Source organism: Pholis gunnellus, assembly GCF_910591455.1.
Source record: "Pholis gunnellus genome assembly, chromosome: 23".
Classification (NCBI taxonomy): Eukaryota; Metazoa; Chordata; class Actinopteri; order Perciformes; family Pholidae; genus Pholis; species Pholis gunnellus.
In genome coordinates, this window is record NC_136550.1 from 6038726 (window position 1) to 6057959 (window position 19234).

At 43.5% G+C, this 19234-nt stretch overlaps 1 protein-coding gene across 1 annotated transcript in view; it reads right to left on the reverse strand.

The window, feature by feature from the left end:
• Positions 1-19234, reverse strand: part of arap2 (ArfGAP with RhoGAP domain, ankyrin repeat and PH domain 2) — an 81683-nt gene that overhangs the window by 9642 nt on the left and 52807 nt on the right. Inside the window, exons 16-25 of the mRNA XM_079184595.1 lie at positions 17163-17265; positions 16350-16548; positions 11812-11875; positions 11148-11311; positions 10714-10926; positions 10413-10518; positions 8846-8993; positions 6984-7061; positions 3554-3628; positions 2753-2870 (exon numbers count right to left, since the gene is read on the reverse strand). Of these exons, the coding sequence (XP_079040721.1) occupies positions 2753-2870; positions 3554-3628; positions 6984-7061; positions 8846-8993; positions 10413-10518; positions 10714-10926; positions 11148-11311; positions 11812-11875; positions 16350-16548; positions 17163-17265 (1268 nt within the window). The remainder of the gene's footprint in view (positions 1-2752; positions 2871-3553; positions 3629-6983; positions 7062-8845; positions 8994-10412; positions 10519-10713; positions 10927-11147; positions 11312-11811; positions 11876-16349; positions 16549-17162; positions 17266-19234) is intronic.

Consider the following 19234-nt stretch of genomic DNA (forward strand, 5'->3'; position numbering starts at 1 on the left):
AACCGCCAAGAACAAAAGGAGTTCTGTCTTCTCATGAATTATAAATGCATGAAACCACAGCCTCGTCTCATTGAAGCCATGACAATTTCTAGTTAACTAAATAACGGAATTATGTTGTTCTACCAATTTTCATCACAGAGCAGTTTAAATTATCTCCAGCATATCGGGACCTGATTATAAAAACACACTCATGTGCAAAATAGACCTATTATCTCTTCCTAATTGGTGAACAGGGTACATGCTATCAGCCCCCCCAAAAAAAAGAAAAAGGAGATAATTTGTGTACCACCACCACCCCTGCTCTGATGCCTCCATCTCCACACACCCATTTTCCATAACCGAAGGAGGTAAAAAGAGCCACAGCGGCATAACTTATTCATAATGGTGGGCTTATCTTCTCTCTGCAATCTCTGCAGACCCAGGCCATTGGAATTAGTTCCTCATTTCCCAACAAATATTAGCTCCCCTTTCCCGCCTATTGTCCCCGATAACAGTGTTTATCTGTAGCTATCCTCCAAAATGGCTAATTAACGCACTTTCCCCTCCCTTCTTTGTGGTCTTATGAGCAAAACCTGTCACGCTAACGCCTTTCAAAATAGCTTGACTGTTTACTCGTCCACAGACGCATTGTCTTGGCATGGAAAATATGCTGAACCGTCAGCAAAAATACATTCGGTATTCAACGCACCTTCACTTATTTATTTTAGAAGAGGACGGCGCGTCCTCTGTAACTTTGTGAGGGAGAAAAACAAACATAAGAGCGCGGCGTAAACTCTCATTGAACTTTGTGAAAAGTGCAGCCAGCTACGCATCTTCACGACGGAGCTCAACTTTGACTTCCCCTTTGCTCGCTGCTTCCCGCCGCCACGATCAAATGCGGGCGCGCGAAGGCACGGGGGGGGGGGGGGGGGGGGGGGGGGTTTCCAACAGTGCATATTAATGCGAGATGAGGTGGGTCAGCTCCCCGGGTCAAATCATGCACGGGAGATGAAGGTAATTCATGACATATGACGGTGAAGATGATTAATTAATGTGCATATCATCAAAACCGACGACGCGTGGCTAATTTCTCAGCGGGCTTCCAATGTTCGCAGACACTTGTTCATTAGAGAGATAACATAATCCTCTAATCGCGAGGTGTGATCTTTGTCTATGGCCGTGATAACGGCAGCCATTTGAATGGTGATGTGACACATCGATCGCTAAATCGGCAGAGTAGCCAACAACTGTACTCAAGTAAAAGTACTGCTGTATACCTTTCAGCAGCGGGGAACTGCAATGACACAAATGTGTTTGTCTCCTGTACTGCATCAGGACAGAACGCAATGAATAAGAAGGCTGTCAACATGTTACAGCGGCCTTAAACTTTGATCACTCCAGTAAACATGCCACAGTCTCTCCAAATCACATCAAATCAGATTAGAGAAGTGGACACATCAGTCGCTTACCTGTCTCACATCGGATGACTCACTGAGGCTAATTAGGAGAGAAAGCGCCGTGATGTTTCATTTGCAGTTGTCTATTGAATGTGTGTGTTCACTTCATCACGGAGACGTGCGTAATCTGCTGTTGGAACACGATAACAGGCATGTCCACATGCAATAAAAATACTTTTCCGTCGCTCTTCATCAGGCTACACAAAGCATGACGAGTTAAATGTGGTGGTGGTGTGTGGCTGCGGGAGGATAACAAGAGCGCCAGCAGACCTGGGACCAGCTAGTCCCGCATAGCCAGACCTCACAACACTGTTACAGCGCTGACCTCCGGCCTCTTACCGGAGTTGTAAATAAATAAATGAAGAAGCAAGATGAATGCATCAAAACATTAAGAAGTAAAAGTAATGTTTTTTCTCTAAAAATCTACTTAAGTGAGAGTAAAAAGTATGCCGCATGAAAACTACTTTGACAAGTACAATTTACTCAAGAGAGCTACTTGAGTACATGTAACTAGTTACTACCCATATAATGGATCTGGATATACATATATATATTAGATATACTGCAGAAACTGTAGATTAATTTATTAAATAAAGTTCTATATTTTTCCAAAATCCTTTAAAAAGGTTGACAGACAACAGATTTATTCAGTTTTAATCTAATGACAAGGGCATTCAGTGTGTTTAAATTAACAGGGGTCTTTCACAAGTGCAAGTACATACTATATATACTATATTTGTATAAAAATACAATTTAACTTTGCGTAAACACTGATATTACGACACAATTGCAGAGGCAATGATTTGTCAAAGAGATAAGTCTACAGAAACAGTCAAATGTTTCGGGCCTTTGTGAGTCGAGCGCTTCAACTCTATAATAAATAGAACAATAAGGACGACTGGAGTATGCGTCACTTATGCTCTGCTGGTTTATTGAAATAAAATGCTTGGATTCCAAGAAGTGCTAATTAGTGAAGAGTTTCCCCCCCCCCCCCCCAATGGTATAAAGAAACACATGTTGCCTTTTAAAATGAATTGCACTTTCAGAGCTAATAAAACTGCATGACAGTGCAGGGGAGTTCACCTGTGCAATGTCTAAGGCTTCAGCATGACTATTGCTCTATTAAAGCCAGACTCAATGTAATTATGTTTCAGCTGCAATTCAATTAAATTTAAAATAGGAGATAGGAATTATTTCTATCATTATCATTTCATTGTTGTTGGAGATAATCACACACCGCAGCTTTTCAGGATGCTCGGTGATTTAAATAAAAGTATCACGAGGTGAGCGGGAGGGCACTGTTGAACATAGCGTACCTAGCTCTCCATTCTCAATGACTTCAAACGTGGTCCAGGAGTCATCGGCACCGAAGGCGACGTTCCTCATGCTCAGCGCAGTTTCAGCAAGCTCCGCGGACCGCATGCTGGGAGAGACCTGCCCGCAAAACACAACAAACGGGTAAACGCACACCGAGTAAAAGGAGAAACAATCCCACAAAGTAAACACCTCCTGCATATAAAAAGCTCAGATCATAAGCTCCCTGGATCGATATCGCAGCCTTCAACCGTCTCTCCCTTTGAGCAGCCACTCGATATTTAACATGTAACACTAACTGCACAGATTTGTGACTCGCGGCCACGTACACGGCGGTGCACTGATTGCGTCCTTGCTTCTTTGTCAAGGTATCAGGCGTACCTGTACAGGACTGAACAAAGCAAATGTGTCTACTTAACTCCACAGAGAGAAAGTGGAGTATTGAAGTCAAACCGTGCTACTGAGCGCTCCTTTTTAACCCCGTCCCTAATTCTGCCGCCGCCGCGCGACCCGAGGAAGGAGTCCGAAACCCTGCCTTGTAAAATGCAATTACTCACACAATTAAATCAGACGTTTCTTTGATTAGTTCGCTTTTGATTTATTTCTGGGGCGGTAATCCCATCAGGTTAAACCACGAATGTCTCAGCCCTATTCCATCAACCTCTCCACCTCTCAGTCTACTCCACCTTCATCCCACACTCCATCTCCATCCCTCCCTCTTACTTATTTCACCTCACCACCAAAAGGACCTGCGGGAACAGCAGGCATGCCCACATTAACTCAGACACACCATACTCGTATACCTTGATTAAACAGCAGTTCTCCGGCTCTTTCTTTTCCAGGTACACCTCGAAGATCAGGTCCCCGGCTGGAGAGAACTGTGGAGAGAGAGAAAGAGAGAGAGAGAGAGAATAGAGTGAGACGGAGAGATCAGCTGAATTACCAAAAAAAAAAAACAATGCAGCAGGATTAATTGGCTTTTCTTCTAAATTCGCTCTCCAGTGTGGCATGAATGTAAATGGAGAAAAGTGAGAGAAACGGCGAGTGGATTTGTGGAAACCAAAAGGTCGTTTTCTGCGCTGCAGGCAAACTAAATCCCAGAAGCTTTAATGGAATGCAAAACCTGGCGAAACGAAGAAAACGTGTGCGAGACAAACTTGTCCATGTTTCACCTTACACTCAAAACGAGATACGTTCTCCCCAGGTGCTAACTTTAAAGTATGCTGTGCGTTTAAAACGTGTTTTGAAGATGTACCTAGAAAGACGTTCAGAGATTAGAATGGTTAGTGGAAAAGAAACATAAAGCACCGCAGAAATGCCAAGAGGGAGATCTGAGTTCAAGGTAACAGTCTGTTCTCTTGGATACGTACAAAGCGCGCCAAGCTGTAGAAAAGGAAACATTTTCATCCAATGTTAGCTTTGCCGTGTTTACGAAACGTTGCGTTCCTGTAAATACAACCTCAAGGACTTTAATCATCTACCTTTTGTACATTCATTTCTGAAGGTAACATAGGTTATCAATGCATACAAAACCAAATGTTATATATGCGTTTGTATGCCTTTGAAAAAGCTAGCTTAAAAGAAACCGTCTGTTTCTTGTTCTCTTTAAAAGCCTTACACAAACAGAAATGTGAAAAACACGAGTGTGTGGTTCTGTGCGGAAAGCCCGCTAAGCTAAAAGTAAGCTAACACAAACTTCAGATAAAGCACATTGTTGACCTTTGAAGAGAGCTGGGCTAGCTTAAGCTAAGCTAACCACATCCTTGCAGCAGCAGCAGCTCCATATTTAATACAAAGACACCAGAGCGGCATCGATCCTCTCGTGTAACTCTTTGAAGGAAGTGAATTAGCTTGATAAAAGTAAAATATACAGTGTATACGTACACATGCATAGATCCTCTTGTGATGCGTTTCCCTCACAGATCAATAGACAGAAGATGAACAGGAATATCTATTTCTTTAACTAAATGTTGCCGATATGTGAAATTAAATGGAAGACATTAAAGTGGCCTCTCTGCCTGACATTAAGGAGGTCACAGTCCCAGTAACGTTGCTCTCGTCAGTACAAATGATGGCACCTTTCTGTGTGTTGGAGCTGTAATCCTCTCTGCGTCCAATTAAAAGAAGTGATTTACTTTGGTGTAAAACCAGAGAAGTTCACAGAGAAAATCTAGCTTGAAAATACGAGAGAGACGGAGTCAAACTTAAGGCCCCAAATGCAGATTTCTGGCAAAGTGAACGACTACGTGAGCACCAAAAAGGTGTCTTTTCCCTTTGGCTACCTGGAAATGAACGGATACTTTTCCGCTGTCATTTTAATGTGCAGGGTGGAACTGAGGTTCATTACTGGCTTGAGAACTTGCACACGACGAGAAGGCAGGAAGCCATTTCTGATGTCATTACAGTCATTCAAACCCATTCTGTCATTGGGAAACCGCCGTGCACAGATATCGCACCAGCTTGGTTTGCTAAGAACACTTTCACTCCTTCACTCCTTTGTCACGCAAGAGGAGGCAGACCAGGAACACTTTACAAACAGCGATTGTTGAGTGAAAAATACTGCAAAAGCGTTTAATGGTTTTACAGCTGATGGGGAGATTTCTCAGTGAGGAAAAACAGCAATGTTCTATTAGAAATAAAAGCATTTCTAATCTTTACCAAAGTCATAATATCGCTGCGCTAACCCTGGCTGTACATACAAGTATTGATTCAAGTGCCACTTCTTACTTAAAAGGCATGACATCGCCTTGCACCTCATTATATCACTGATTTACTTACTCCCTCAGTCGAGCCATGCTATCCACTTGCCTCCTTTGTCATTCTCTACCTTTAAAAGGAAACGGGGGAGGTCAGAGCCTTCCCCTGCCAGGGCCCGAGCACTCCGAGACAAGCTGAATGCAAGTACAGCGACATTGTACAGCCTCCCCCGGCAGCTAGAACAGCCGAAGACTTATTGTCTCCATTTAAAATCTCCAAACCCAGACGTCAGTCGCCTAATTCTGAAGAGTGATGAAAGTGGCTCCATTTTCAGAGGAAACGGCTCCGATTTCCTGATTGTGTCGAAGTAATTCATCTCCAAGAGACTCTACAGGGTGAATGTTGATTGGCTGTTAATACAAATATGCTGAGTGTTAAAAAGATAATGTGTGTTTGCTCTGTTTCTAACAACCCAGGGCCTAAAAAGCTACACTCCAAACGGCTATTGAATGAAAACCCACTGAGTTTTTTTACATGATAGCTTACATAAACCTGAGCCACATACCACTATAAATAAACTGCATGCATACATAACCACCGTAACTGCAGCCTTTAAAAAACGGTGCGTGGGAAATTACATTCTTACTTATATTTCTTCAGCTGCAGTTAAGAGAAAGCAGCTCTGCAGACATCGTGGCAAAGTCGAGGGGCTTCGGCATGAAGCCGGTGAGGGAAAGGTTATCATAACTGATATAAATGTTAGCCCAAACTATGGAAATACGACGAAACAAATAAGTCCTCAGTAAAAAAGGAGATGATGAATGTAACATTTTAATGACTTTCAGCAATGTTTCCCTTCGCTAACATGTTAAATCATCCCTAAAATAAGCTTGTCCATTATCTCAACAGAGACATTTTCTCCATGCTGACTTGCAATTACACTAAATGATTGTTCCTGATGATAAAACTATATTTTCTACCATAGTACGTCCTCAAATTCGTGTCCATAATCAAAATGTCCCAATTTTCACCTCCGACAGCTTTGTAATAGCACTGGCTTTTCCACTGAGTAACCCCTGTGACCCACAGCGGCAGGCATGTTCTAGAAGCAAGCGGACAAGGTGGAGAGAAGGGGGAGGGGGGGGGGGGGGGGGGGCGGGCATAAACAACTTATTTCAGATTTCAACAACAGCAGCGGTGTGTGATTAATTTTTTTTTTTTTTTCCCCCAGTTATCTGAACCAAATGTTTTTCTCGGCTGAGGCATCCAGGCAGAGAGTACCTGCCGTAAAGGTTAACAGGAACAAAGCCCTTTTTTTTCTTCCCCCTCACCCGCCTGCTCCTGCCTCCCCCCTCCCTTCCCCTCACCCCCCTTCCCTTCAATTCTTTTGCGAGAGAAACACGAAACTTGTTCAAATGAATCCCATATTTGAGAGACCCCGAAGCATGCAGGCAAATCAATACACACACACACACACAGACAAACAAACGGAGCACCCATTGGTGCTTTCCATTTGGGTTGCGCGGCTCGACCTACTGCGGCGTCCTTCTTCTCGTTCCAGCGGGTGATGAAACTGTTCTCCCTCTCCATCTGTTGCACGCGGCTTTCATTGACCTGTCGGACACACGCAGACACATCAATTCAAACCCAGTGAAGAGAAACGTCAACATTTGCTTGATGGACTCCGGTTTTTGAAGGTGGCGTTCATTTCGGAGCCCTTAAATACGACACATGGAAGCCTAGATTAAACCAATAAAAAAGGCATCATATGCAAACTGCAGAAACGGGTTGTTCAGCAAACACTTCTAAAACTAATTTAAAAAAGGAAGTTGGCTGGGAGGTTGTTTTTTTTTGACACAGCTCAGCACCAAGAGAATACTCTTTTCTTTCACAAAGCTCTGTGTGGGAAATGATATTTTCTATTCCAACTTCTTCTTCTTTTTTTTCTTTTTCAAACACCATTATCATTTTCAGAGAACAATTTGCTTTGTTGGAGTTCTATGAATGGCAGACGAGATTGCGGGTGAATAAAAAAAAAAGAAAACTCACAAACTCATCGTGTGTGTTTAGGCCTGATAATGAGCGCCGTCGACGACATCCAGCACAGAACTGGCGCTTTAATTAGCGAGATGTCCCCCCCCCCCCCCTTCGTTTCATGTCACGGCGCCGTGCATTCACTACTATTGGGCGCATGATTGGTTGAGCTTAATGGCTATTTGTCATGCGAATGACGGCGTCCCGAACCGATTTTGGAGTGAATGCTCCTCCTTTAACGTCGGAACAAGAGGGATCCAGGCGTCCTGTTGGGAATTAGCAGTCGCTCTGTGCTGCGTATCCCGTAAGCCGGGCAAGCTCTCCAAGGGTAACATTGATCCCACACCCCCCCACACTCCCCCATCCACACGTCAGCAAAGACAAGCCAATTGTGGAGCTTTGGCAACAACCGTTCTGCTCCCAGATGGTTGAAGTAAGAGGGTGCAAGTAAAAAAAGTCATGCGTGCAGCTTTGTTAAGATATGCAATACGGTTATGTATGAATGCCTTCCAAAAAAACACTGATGGGAGAGTCATAATACATCTAGCAGCACGACCACATTCTACTGCATTCACTGCACCTTTCCTACGGTTGCTACAAGCAGTGTGTAGTTTTCATTTTGCATGGTTCAGTGCATATCATGTATACAGGTCTTTCTTTTTTCTCCCATAATTTCCATACACATTATATAGAAAGAACCAAAAATAAAGAACTTTATCCAGCGATGATGTTTTCGTGGGTCTGACGTTAGAAACTATCGAGTTGCATTATGGGAATTATCCCATTCTGTTGAATCTTAGCTTCAGTGCACCTTTAATAGAGACGCTTTGCTGAAATATGACTTACTTTTGAGTTAACATGAATACTTTCTTATTTAAAAATGATTATATATATGGGGACACATTTTTACAATTTAGTAGAACATGTTTGTTTACATCTGTTTTAAGGATGGCATTATCAATAAAAACTGATTCTCAATATAATTACCATGTATGAAGTTTTTATACAAACTTATTTTAATATTACAGCAAAAAATTCAAACCAAAAACAGTCAGACTGCTCAGTCAAAGGGCTGAATATCTCTCTTCTTTTCATCGTATTATACATTTCACTGCAATAAAAAATCAATCACCACGACATACGCCTGGTCTCATTTCACCTCTCGTTTTTTATAATCTATGATAATATATTTACTGATTATGTTATGTTAGTGTCAGTGTAATACAAATCAGGTGTGATCTGACTTAGAGGTGGAAGACTCGTATCGTGTGACCGTGCTCAGCTCAGCCCTGCGTCACCCTGCTCAACCAGCATCAACACTATCAAACGGCAACACACGAATAACTGGAACGTTTTCCACTCACGCTGAAGAGTGTGATGTAGTTGCTGATGAGGTCGTGGACGACTCTAATTTCCTGCGGGGTTTGTCCCCGAGTCTGGAACAAGCAGGAGGAGAAGACGGAGGCCAGTTTTACGCTGGGCATGTGATTGAGGTTGGAACACTGCTGAATCCTGCATCACAGAAAGAAACGGGGTTAGAAGAACCCAAAGGAACCTGCGCGCACACACACACACACACACACACACACACAGACAGAGAGAGTTTAGTGAAATGTTGGGCCTCAGTCCAAATACAGCAAAAGGCCAATTAAGTCTTCTCCAAACAATCCACCTCATTAACATAATGCAGCTAAATCACGATTATCCACTGCAGGTTTCTGAGGGAGCGATGTGTAATGTGAGCATTAGTGAATGAGACATCGGGACAGCAGAGGGGGGTTTGTGTGGAAAACGGGGCTGAGGTGTGCAGAAGCTGCAGGACAGGAGCCGAGTCGTGAGGCCGGCTTTTTGCCGGAAGATTGATAATTCATCAAAACTGTGTGTTAGCTTGAGTTTTTCACAATGAGCAGCTCAATCTGTCATAATGCAAAATACTGTAAACAAATGGGACAAACGATATTAGACTGATTCATTAGTTTCAACCTTTAAAAAAGGAGGCCGTCGCTTTAGTTTCCTTTTCAGCTTGTAATTTGACGTATTCACTCCACATACGGTACAGAATCCCCGACTAACTCTGAGATGGGACCAGAACACGTATCCCCACTTGATTGGTCAGAAGAGAAACACACAACAGAGGGTGCGGAGGCTCGTTAACAGAGCAGAAGGGACAATGGGCTAATCAGCGGCTGCTAAATAGCAACCCTCTGGCTGCTCAGAGTGCAGAGACCTTTGAGCCTCCGCACTTGTAACATCTGTGATGCAGGTTAGCATTTGTAGAGCTACGGCCTGTTCTATCAGCCACGACCACAGTTAAAAACATGATAGAGACAAGAGCACTTTCACAATTTGGTACGAGTCTAAGGAGTGATGCATCATTTGGCAAAAGTAGTTATGCTTCTTCTTCTTCGTGTCCAATTAGAGAAGTTTCTTTCCACAGCCGTGTCTCAGGCTGGCTACTGTATCACATTAAAGATAATATTAGTCGTGGGACCTTATTCACATCATACAGTGGATGCATCAGTGGTGAAGTACTCCTTTACTTAAGTGAAACTGCCAGTACAACAACGTAAAACTACTAGATTATGAGTAAAACACCTGCATTTAAAATGTACAACAACCCTACAGAGGGACTTGTAGCTGATATTTATTGCCGTGGCCAATAGTGCTGAATGTGTGTTAACTTACATTCATATTTTGGCAAAATGCAATTAATTACTAATATTCTGAAAAAGTAGCCAGTACATACAGCCGTTCGATACACGTGGTGGAGTAAAAGTACAATATTTAACTAGATTGTTGAATGTGGTTTTGGCTCCTCGTGTCCTGTTTTTGAAGTTGACCACATGGATTTCTCCTTTAGCAGAATAAACTTTATGAAGTAGCCTCACTAGTGCAAAAGCTTTAAATGTGTCTGCAGTTTGAAGTGTGTACCTGTACAGATGTTGGAGCACAGCATCAAGGGTTGACCTGTTTATCTTTGGCAAACTCTCGATGAAAGTGGAGTACTTCTTTACTCTCTGCCTCTCGTCCTCCTCGTCTGCAAAAAACCACACGGATGAGAACTACTTTAAAAAAGGCCCAAAATAACAAACGATAAACTAAAACATGAGCATCGGCACACAAAGGAAATCAAGGTCATTCTGCACTTTTTCAGTTATTGAAGCAAACTTGAAACATTTTCTATCTTTTTTTTTTCTTCATCTGTGAGGACTCAACCAGACGCCTCGCATACCCAGAGCTGACACCCAGTACGGATAAAGCTCCTTGGTCAGCAGCGCGTCCTCTGCCTGGGATAGGAAGCTCTTCAGGACGTCCGTCACATCCTCCAGCTGGTGCTCCGTCTCCCTCAGCTTTACATTACGGGCGTCCCGCGTGAACTCCTCCAGGAGCAGGGCCACCCGACCAGGGTCCCCTGGCCTCTCGTAGAGCCCCTCCTGGCACAAACCTGGTCAAAAAAAGGGGAAATAAATGGACAATTACATACATATATTGACTGTTTCTTGAAAGTGTTCCGCTCATTAATCTATCATCTCTTCATAGCAACAGGCGCTAAGATATATAGATTTGTGCAAGGCAACATTAGAAAGCGTGAAATTGCCAAACTAAATCCGCTACTGCAGGAATTCGTTTGAGCTTTTCTCGCCCCGTAGGTATAAGGTAACTCACCATATTGGGTGACAAAAGCGATGCAACTGTCGAGTATAATCGGGACGCCGTTTTTAGTCAGCTGTTGGTCGCTGAGCGCCTTGCCATCTGTGCCGGCGGCCAGCGTGATGGCGGAGTGCCACAGAGCAAAGTCCATCTTGGTGAAGCCGTGGATGTAAACGGTTCTATCAAACACACAGAAAAGAAGTCGTTATTAACGAGGTAGTGCGTCACGATAGAATTTCCAGGAACGATGTAGTGTTTCATATTTAAAAGTTGCTCATTCATTTGAAAAAAAAAAAAAAGCTTTGCTCAGTCATTAAATACACAACCAAAAGAGGAATCCCACAGTGCTTCTGCAGAACACACATTATAAAACAACAACCGCTTCCCCATGAGGTTTCATCAAAAGCACACAAACGAAGAGCAATTAACGGAGTGCAAATTCTCGTTGGATTATTCTGAAAGGGAGACGGAGACTGTTGGCCGGTGTTACGTGCCATCTCACCGTCTCTGTAACCGGAGCAGGCAGCGTAGCGAGACTTTGATCGCCGCGGACGGCTACAGTAGGTAAAGTGCATTCGGACTAACAAGACAAAAGGTCGAAATCAAAGCTTTGCGGCGTTGCATAATGCATCATGTTGTTGCATCGCAAATGCGTTTGCCAATTATCAAACCGACGTACCTTCCTCCCTCCACCATCAGCAGGACTTGGATCTTCTCCTCACCCTCTGTATGCATGGAGACAGCTGGGGGGGGGGAGAAACAAGTTAACAGTGTATATTCATATATATGAGGGAAAAGCGCTAATGCAAAGTAATGTGTTTAAGTCTGACATTTACAGTTGTTGCAATCTCTGTATAAAGCACGAGCGCTTAGATGCTTTCGCCATTAAACTCCCAAAAAAAACGCATTCATTTCCTGTCACTGAAAAGGTCTCAGTATTCATTTACTCTTTAAGTCAATCCCTGCAAATAATAACCTGCACAATATGTTCAGACATACCCGACTAGTCTTTTCAAATGTGCAGACAGTATAGTGGGAAGAAAAAGGGGAAGAAGGAGCAGTACAGCGGTGGAGTTAACAGCATTTCCTTGTCGTAATGGGAAACACGGGTCTGGTTTTTGTGTCACAGACGCACTAAAAAGGTGGTTTCAACAAGAGAAGGGAAGCGGGGCATACATGCAAAGTGTCGACGGTGATCAAGCTTCATGTGAAGTTGGTGGAAATGCAACCAAATGAGTTTGGACTGAGGGAAAGTATTTAACACACCAAAAAAGACTGCGTTGCTTCCATTCTTCATCGGTACAATCACTCTTTTTAAAAACAACAGTGCAAGGATACAGGAAAACACCGAGCAGAGGGACTCCAAAGCTCCGCTGTAATCTCTTCTGTGGGTTCAAGCAGCTGCTTGGATCATGGCAACAATCACACACACACACACACAACAGAAAAGCGTAACAAAGCAAAGATATGAGGCTCCGCAGTTGAGTCACAAATCTCCAGACAACAACATCTGGCACTTTCATCTGACTGAAGTTCCCACTGGTTGTGCTCAAATAATGGACACGTATCAAAGAAACAAACAAAAAAAGAAGAGAACAATCTGGACTCTACCCAGCTCGCTAACTAGCTACCTGAACCATAAGTAATTATGGGATATTGCAAGATGACGCCACGGTGCCCACACACACGTCTCTTGCTCTTCTCTGAGGGTTATTTATTGAAGATTTACAGGAAGAGAAGACTTTCAAACTCTTATTCTGTCAGGGACATATGAAGCTACCGCCAACAACTAGCTGGCTTAGTAGAAAACAAAACGTGTTTTTACAGAAAGAAGATATAATGTGTTCATTAATTAGCTCTAGAGCTGCTTTGTTTGACCTGTGGACCAAGCTAGCTGTTTACCCGTTTCCACAAAAAAACTAAGTGTAAAAATGACACGTTGTGATTTAAGCTGCTGGCTTTATCTTTATTCTTACCATATAGACACGAGAGTGGTCTTGACCTTCTCATCCAGCTCTCAGTAAGAACCAAATCCTGTTCAAATGTTAAACTATTCTTTTCATCCGACAAATCGCTTGATTCTAGTGAACCTTGTAACCTATTCTCTGAGGTTGACCTCCACATTTACCAAACTCAAATTACTGGGGAAAACAAATAGCCTTTCTATGAACAATATTTTCTTTGTACTGTACGTCATGAATTAATATTTTCATCACATCTCATCTACTTTCAATTTCCTCCACCAAACTGCTTCGTCAACACGCGGATCAATTATCAGCACTGACGGGCAACGATTTAATTGAATAAAAATATGACATGTAACGGTGTTGTTTTGGCTAAAAAGTCCTTTGCATGTTGAGTGAAACAGCAAAAGCAATTAATCCCCAAAGTCTCTCTCAACAAATAATTTGCTTTTTGTTTTTTCCTTGGCAGATTTTCAAGCGCGCAGCATTTCATTCCGATCCAAAACGACGAGAGAAGAAAGCCGAGAACTTCAGAGGTTTTGTGTTGACTTAAGAGAGGTTTATTAACAGTGTTATCAGGTAAATGCAAAACACTTGTCACCGCTTTGTGAACAAAACACAGCAATCCTCTTTTATCCATCTTACAGCTCAGTGGGATTGTTTTATTACCGAATATGTTCGTGTGATAAGGAACTAAGTGTGCAGCCTTGTTCTCTTCATAATTTGTACTTGGCGTCCCGGAAGAGATTTCCATGGTGGTGTTTAGAGGGCTGGTGCACATTTTCAGTATTATGTTGTTTATTTTTGGCTAGGTATTATATGATAACCTCATAATATAACAAGCAGTTGAGGGACCCACTGATTTTTCGCCGTGATAAGCAAAGCTCGACCAGTAATGGAAGGCTGAAACCATAACTGAGAAGATATTGGCTGAAGTAATTGGCTATAATAAGAGAATATTGTCCGGTTGCGTTATGCAAATTCCTAGAAAACAGCATAAACTATATTATACACTGAATATTACATAATATTTAAGTAGTCGGAGCATTTTCTCAACCTTTATAGAAACACTTCAAAGTGTCCTGTTGAGTTTTCTTGGAAACAAAAATGTTCACTTCATAGTGCTACTAGAGCTGCAATCTATCAATTCATGTGAACAATTCAAAACAATCTGAACAGGGTGATGGCTATGGAACTGGGGCCACTTGAAAAGGAGCTGAGAACACTCATGCAGGTTATTGTTAGTGTGTGTTATCAACAATAAGCAGAGAAATATTGGTCTGATCAGAATCGGGCTATTAGCAATTACTCAGATTCAAGTTATCTTCCAGATGGACATGAATCATCACTAACGGTACTGACCACGTTAGCTGTGATTGCTTTAGATCTTTATAATCCTTTAAAAAAAAATCTAATTATACCCTAAAATTAACTTCAGTGGGGACACACCGACATCTGGCTACTAAATATGCTGGACTGCAGTCTTGTGCTGATGGCTATCTTCACTTTTAAGATGATTGAGGAGAGCAATGAATTAACTGTGTTTTTTCCCTCTCTATTTAGCCGCTGCCTTAAGATAAATCCACTGAGAAAATTGCACCGAATGAGCTCAAAGTTAATGGTCTTATCTTGAAAACCGTTCACTTCAGAAGGTCCTGGGTGAGAAAGCCGATTTGTGCACTGTGACAGATTAATGATTATCCAACTGTATATGTCATTTCCTCCACTTGTTTTGACTTTGGTTCGACTTATTTGTGCGGCAGACATCTTGACACGGGTCATCACCAAAAAAAAAAAGACGAATCGTCTCTCAGGTACACAGCTGAGCCCCCTCAGAGAGCTCGCGCACTCCTGTTCTTTGGGGGAAAAAGGATTCTTTTTAGATCGTTTTGTTTATTTGCTTGTGAATTTGTTCATTATATTTGAACTTTTCAAAACACAAAGTTACAAAGTGCTTCTTAACAGTTGTTGAAGACCAATTAAATAATTGGAACAATACGATAAAGACAGTAAAAAACGGTCCCAGTCATCGGGAGACAAACAGAGAATACATTACAGACAAGGCAATTAAGGATACAATGAATGAAAGCCAAAGATTAGAGCGCTTACTTTCCTCCGCTACGAAAGCCCTTTAGTGCGTTTTGAGAAAAGAGATTTCAGAGAATGATCGTAACTCTGCCAGCCTGAAGTCAAAATAACAGGCTGCATCACACTCGCAAATGCTCCTGATGCAGTCTGAAGAGCTGCATGTAGGAGACATGTAGTGATTTTAATTGAAAAAATGTTGTTGTTTTTTTATTAAATGCCTCACTGCTTCACAGGAGCACCTTTTCATGTGGTGGTGTCACTGCAGAGAAAATAACAGTTAATCCCATGTCACAGACTGATTCCTAAAGGGATCCTGTCAATGCTCCAGACCCCACAACCCCCCCCCCCGACAAAACATAGTCCCCCTCTGGCGCCAGCGGCTCCTCGGCTGTGACAAATATGGTTTGAGAAAGCCGGGACTAAAAATGAGCACTGCTGCAGTTCTTTATCCCGCCCAAGGTGGGAAGATTGGGGCGGCACTTTTGCCGCGATTTGATCCACGCCGAGCTTTAAACGGATTAAAGAGATCCGTTGATTCTCTCCCCCCCCCCCCCCCCCCCCCCCCGCCTTCTGGTCGCCACATCACAGTGGCGCCATCGATCAATCTGCCAAAGTCTAAGAGAACTTCTGAGCCTTCCCCCGGTGACTGGCAGCTTCCCTCCACTGACCGTCCTTTACACAACACGGGTTTGCCCGTAATGAGGAGATATCGGTTTGTGGACAGTGAAAAGAATGCTACCGCCCTACTGTAGATATTCAGATTTGTTCAAATGGTGAGTGAATTACAAAAAAAAAGCCATGTGATGGTCATTATGGGCTGTGAAATTTAAAAAAAAACGAGTAGCAGGTAAACTGTGGCAATTTGGGACCTCAGGTTTCTTCATTCCCAGTGAGAAAGACTTCAAGGATGAGGACCATATCATCCTTAGAATAATTGTATCTTGGAGAAATGTTCCCAGCAGGACTGGTCTGTTTCAGTGTTTGCAAACCAAACCTGACTGCGCTGACCTTTGAGGGAATAAGAGTCCAGAATGGAAGAAGCTTTTAGATTAGCTGTGTCACACTCTCCCCTTTTACAAAGAAGGTAGCTTAACTGTTCTCACACATAAGCCGGTTAAGAAGGACTGCAAAACACAGCGGGAACTAGACAAATAATAATGCTTACTGAGCTCATGTAGCTGTTTGAGTTGGAGGACTTCCTCCTCCGCCTCCTCTTCCCCTGAGCTGAAGTGCAGGGCAGAGCATTCCAGCACGAACCAGCCCACCCTCCAGTGGTACAGGTCGTGGCCTTCTTTGTAGTGCAGTCTGCCAATCAGCTCGACGTCTCTCTGCACCAGTCCCTCGACTTTAGCCGGGACGAAGCACTGCGAGTCAACGAAAAAGAGAGAGAGACACCGGGCTTGAGAATTAAAGGAACCTTCACTTTTAGAAGCGTTAACCTCAACACAAACTGCAGACACAGAAAGGGAACAGGTGCAGCCTTCTTTCTGGAAGGATAAACCTTTCCCTTTCTCCCGCTCGACTCCGTCTGGCCGTCGTTGCGTGATTCAAACTGAAATACGGAGGTGTGGAAGGCCTATGGTGCAGATGGAGAGACATATGGACTAACGCGGCTATACCTCCCACCATCTATGACTCGGTTGCCTGGGATTAAAGAGATGAAAAAAAAAGGCAATAAGGGACATATTTATGAAGGGTGTTATTGCAAGATCCTGGCAGCATGTGTGGGGGGGGGGGGAGATAGTCAGAACCTATTGTCTTACTGAAAGAAGCTCAGGCAGCACGGGGCTCACTGAGGACAATGTGTTGCAAAGTAGCAAGAGTGAAGGAGAGAAAAGTATGGACGTGCTGTACTTCTGCGCCACATACACACAGGTTCTTCCTTGTAACTGTAAGTGAAAAACAAACTTAAAAAAGGAGGAAATGGAAATCAGTGCGTTTGTGTCCCTGTGTGTGTGTTGCATGCAAAGTGTGTCACCTTTGTTAGCGCCTGGATCCAGTCATGCTGCGTTTCCTGTGTTTCAGCCCCGACAATCAGGACTCGCTCCGTCTGCAGGTACAGCTCGACGGTGAACACGGCCCTGCCAGAGACACGCAGCAAATGTGTAAACATCAGCACATATACAATACAGATCTCCACACGGCGCTGACTATATCTTGACAAATTTAATACAAAAATGTCAAAGTCTTTGAATTTATGTGAAGCGATATTCCCTTTTTTTTATTAATATACAGTGCTGAGAGCAAGCTATGATACATTTTCTTTTGGATAGTCACATCTTGCCTTGAATCTGTCATGAAGGTGTTTTTGTACAATGTGTGTCAGCGATGAACATTCAGTCCCCCTCGGTTGTGAACAAAATAAATGTGTGTGTGCATTAGGTTACATACACACACCAACTGTGTAATCATTCTAAAATACAAAAAGGTGCATGAATGCACTCCCACACTCATTCATCCACACGGAGGCAAAACCGCTGCCGTCGGAAGCAAAAAGGCAGCTATTAATCTCCGTTGGTCCTCCTGTTGTCGCTGCCTTCACCTCCTCTCTCCCTCCCTCTCTCTCTCCATCCATCTCCCTCTCAGTGTGGAGGTGCAGAGGTCAGAGTATCACTATCTGAATGGTTTCAACACGTTGCCGAGCGGGCGGCCTCGTTTCCGTTTTGGTACGCTACAGCGAGGGAGGCTCTGAATGCGACAGCGGTGGGCGTTTAAGGTGGCGAGTCACGCGGGGCGGGGGGGGGGGGGGGGGGGGGGGGGGTCACGGCAGCACCGATTCTCTCCCTTTCTTACATGTGTCAGGGGAGCAAGCGAGACACGGGTGTTTGTGTGCCCTCACGTGACCCCCCCCCCCCCCCCCCCCCCCTCGTCTTCGCCGGCAGGTGTGCAGGCGCTTGTTAGAGGAAGTCCCAGAGGGAGAGCGAGGGAGAGAGAGAGAGAAGGAAGGACTGGCTGGCAGTGGGGGGTAACGCTGGCGTGCTGGGCAAATGGTATCGTAAAGACGGGAGGAGAAGACGGAGGGATGAGAGACGAACGCTGCATTATGAGTGTCCCAGAGGGAGGGAGTGGGCGGCGAGAGGGGGGGAGAGCGAGCTAGAAACAAAAGAGAGAGAGAGAGAGACGTTGAAACAATAACATGCATGAACAAACTGAGCGACACGAGAACTTTGATAAGAGACGACATACTACCCCTCACACAGGACGCATTCTTGTACCGTACGTTTTCCTTTTTATTTCCCGTGTCCTTGTTCATTTTTTGCACTACAATAACCTGGTTACTGTCAAATTTGTATTTACATGCAACTGATCAGATTTCTGTCTTACCTACTGCGGTGCTATTGAATCTTACCGATATGTTTCAGGTGTATTTGTGATAAAAAAAAAAAAAAGTAAAATATTTGTCGGGGCCATTTGCACTCACATGCTCCGTCATGAGAAAGCACACCTACTTCCTATTCTACGTCTGCGTTTGATTGATGGATGAATTTGATAACCCAATAGGACGTGTAGCTAAAGCATCAAAGATCATGGAAATACAATTGATCGTTTATGAACTAAAAGGCGTGAATACAGGCCTTATTTTATATTAATTCCACTTGTATTCAGACTTTCAGTTCAATCATAATAGATGAGAGCAGTATTGATCTTGTATCCTAAATACGACCTCCCTTGAAAAGATATTGGCAAAGGCAAATGAAGGTAGTTTAAGATCATGTGCTAATGTGAGTGTGCTATAGGAAAAAGTACCTTCTTGGGTTGAGTGAAGTTTGACAGCGCGTACATGTGCTTTCCCTTGTGGAGGAATCTGCTGCACAAGATTCACCGGTGGTTTAAACAAGCAGAGATGTATGTGTACGTATTTCTGGAGCATTTTATTTCCACCTGAAGGCTTTCCTGTGCTCTGAGAGAACTCTTAATTCCCCAGCCCTCCTATATCTATCCCATCTCGCTGACAAAGTTAGCGCATGAGCCCTTCTAACAGCCTTTTAAAAAGTCGGCTCTATTTTTTTTTTGTTGGTGTGTGTGAGAAAAGAAGACGGTGAGAAAAGA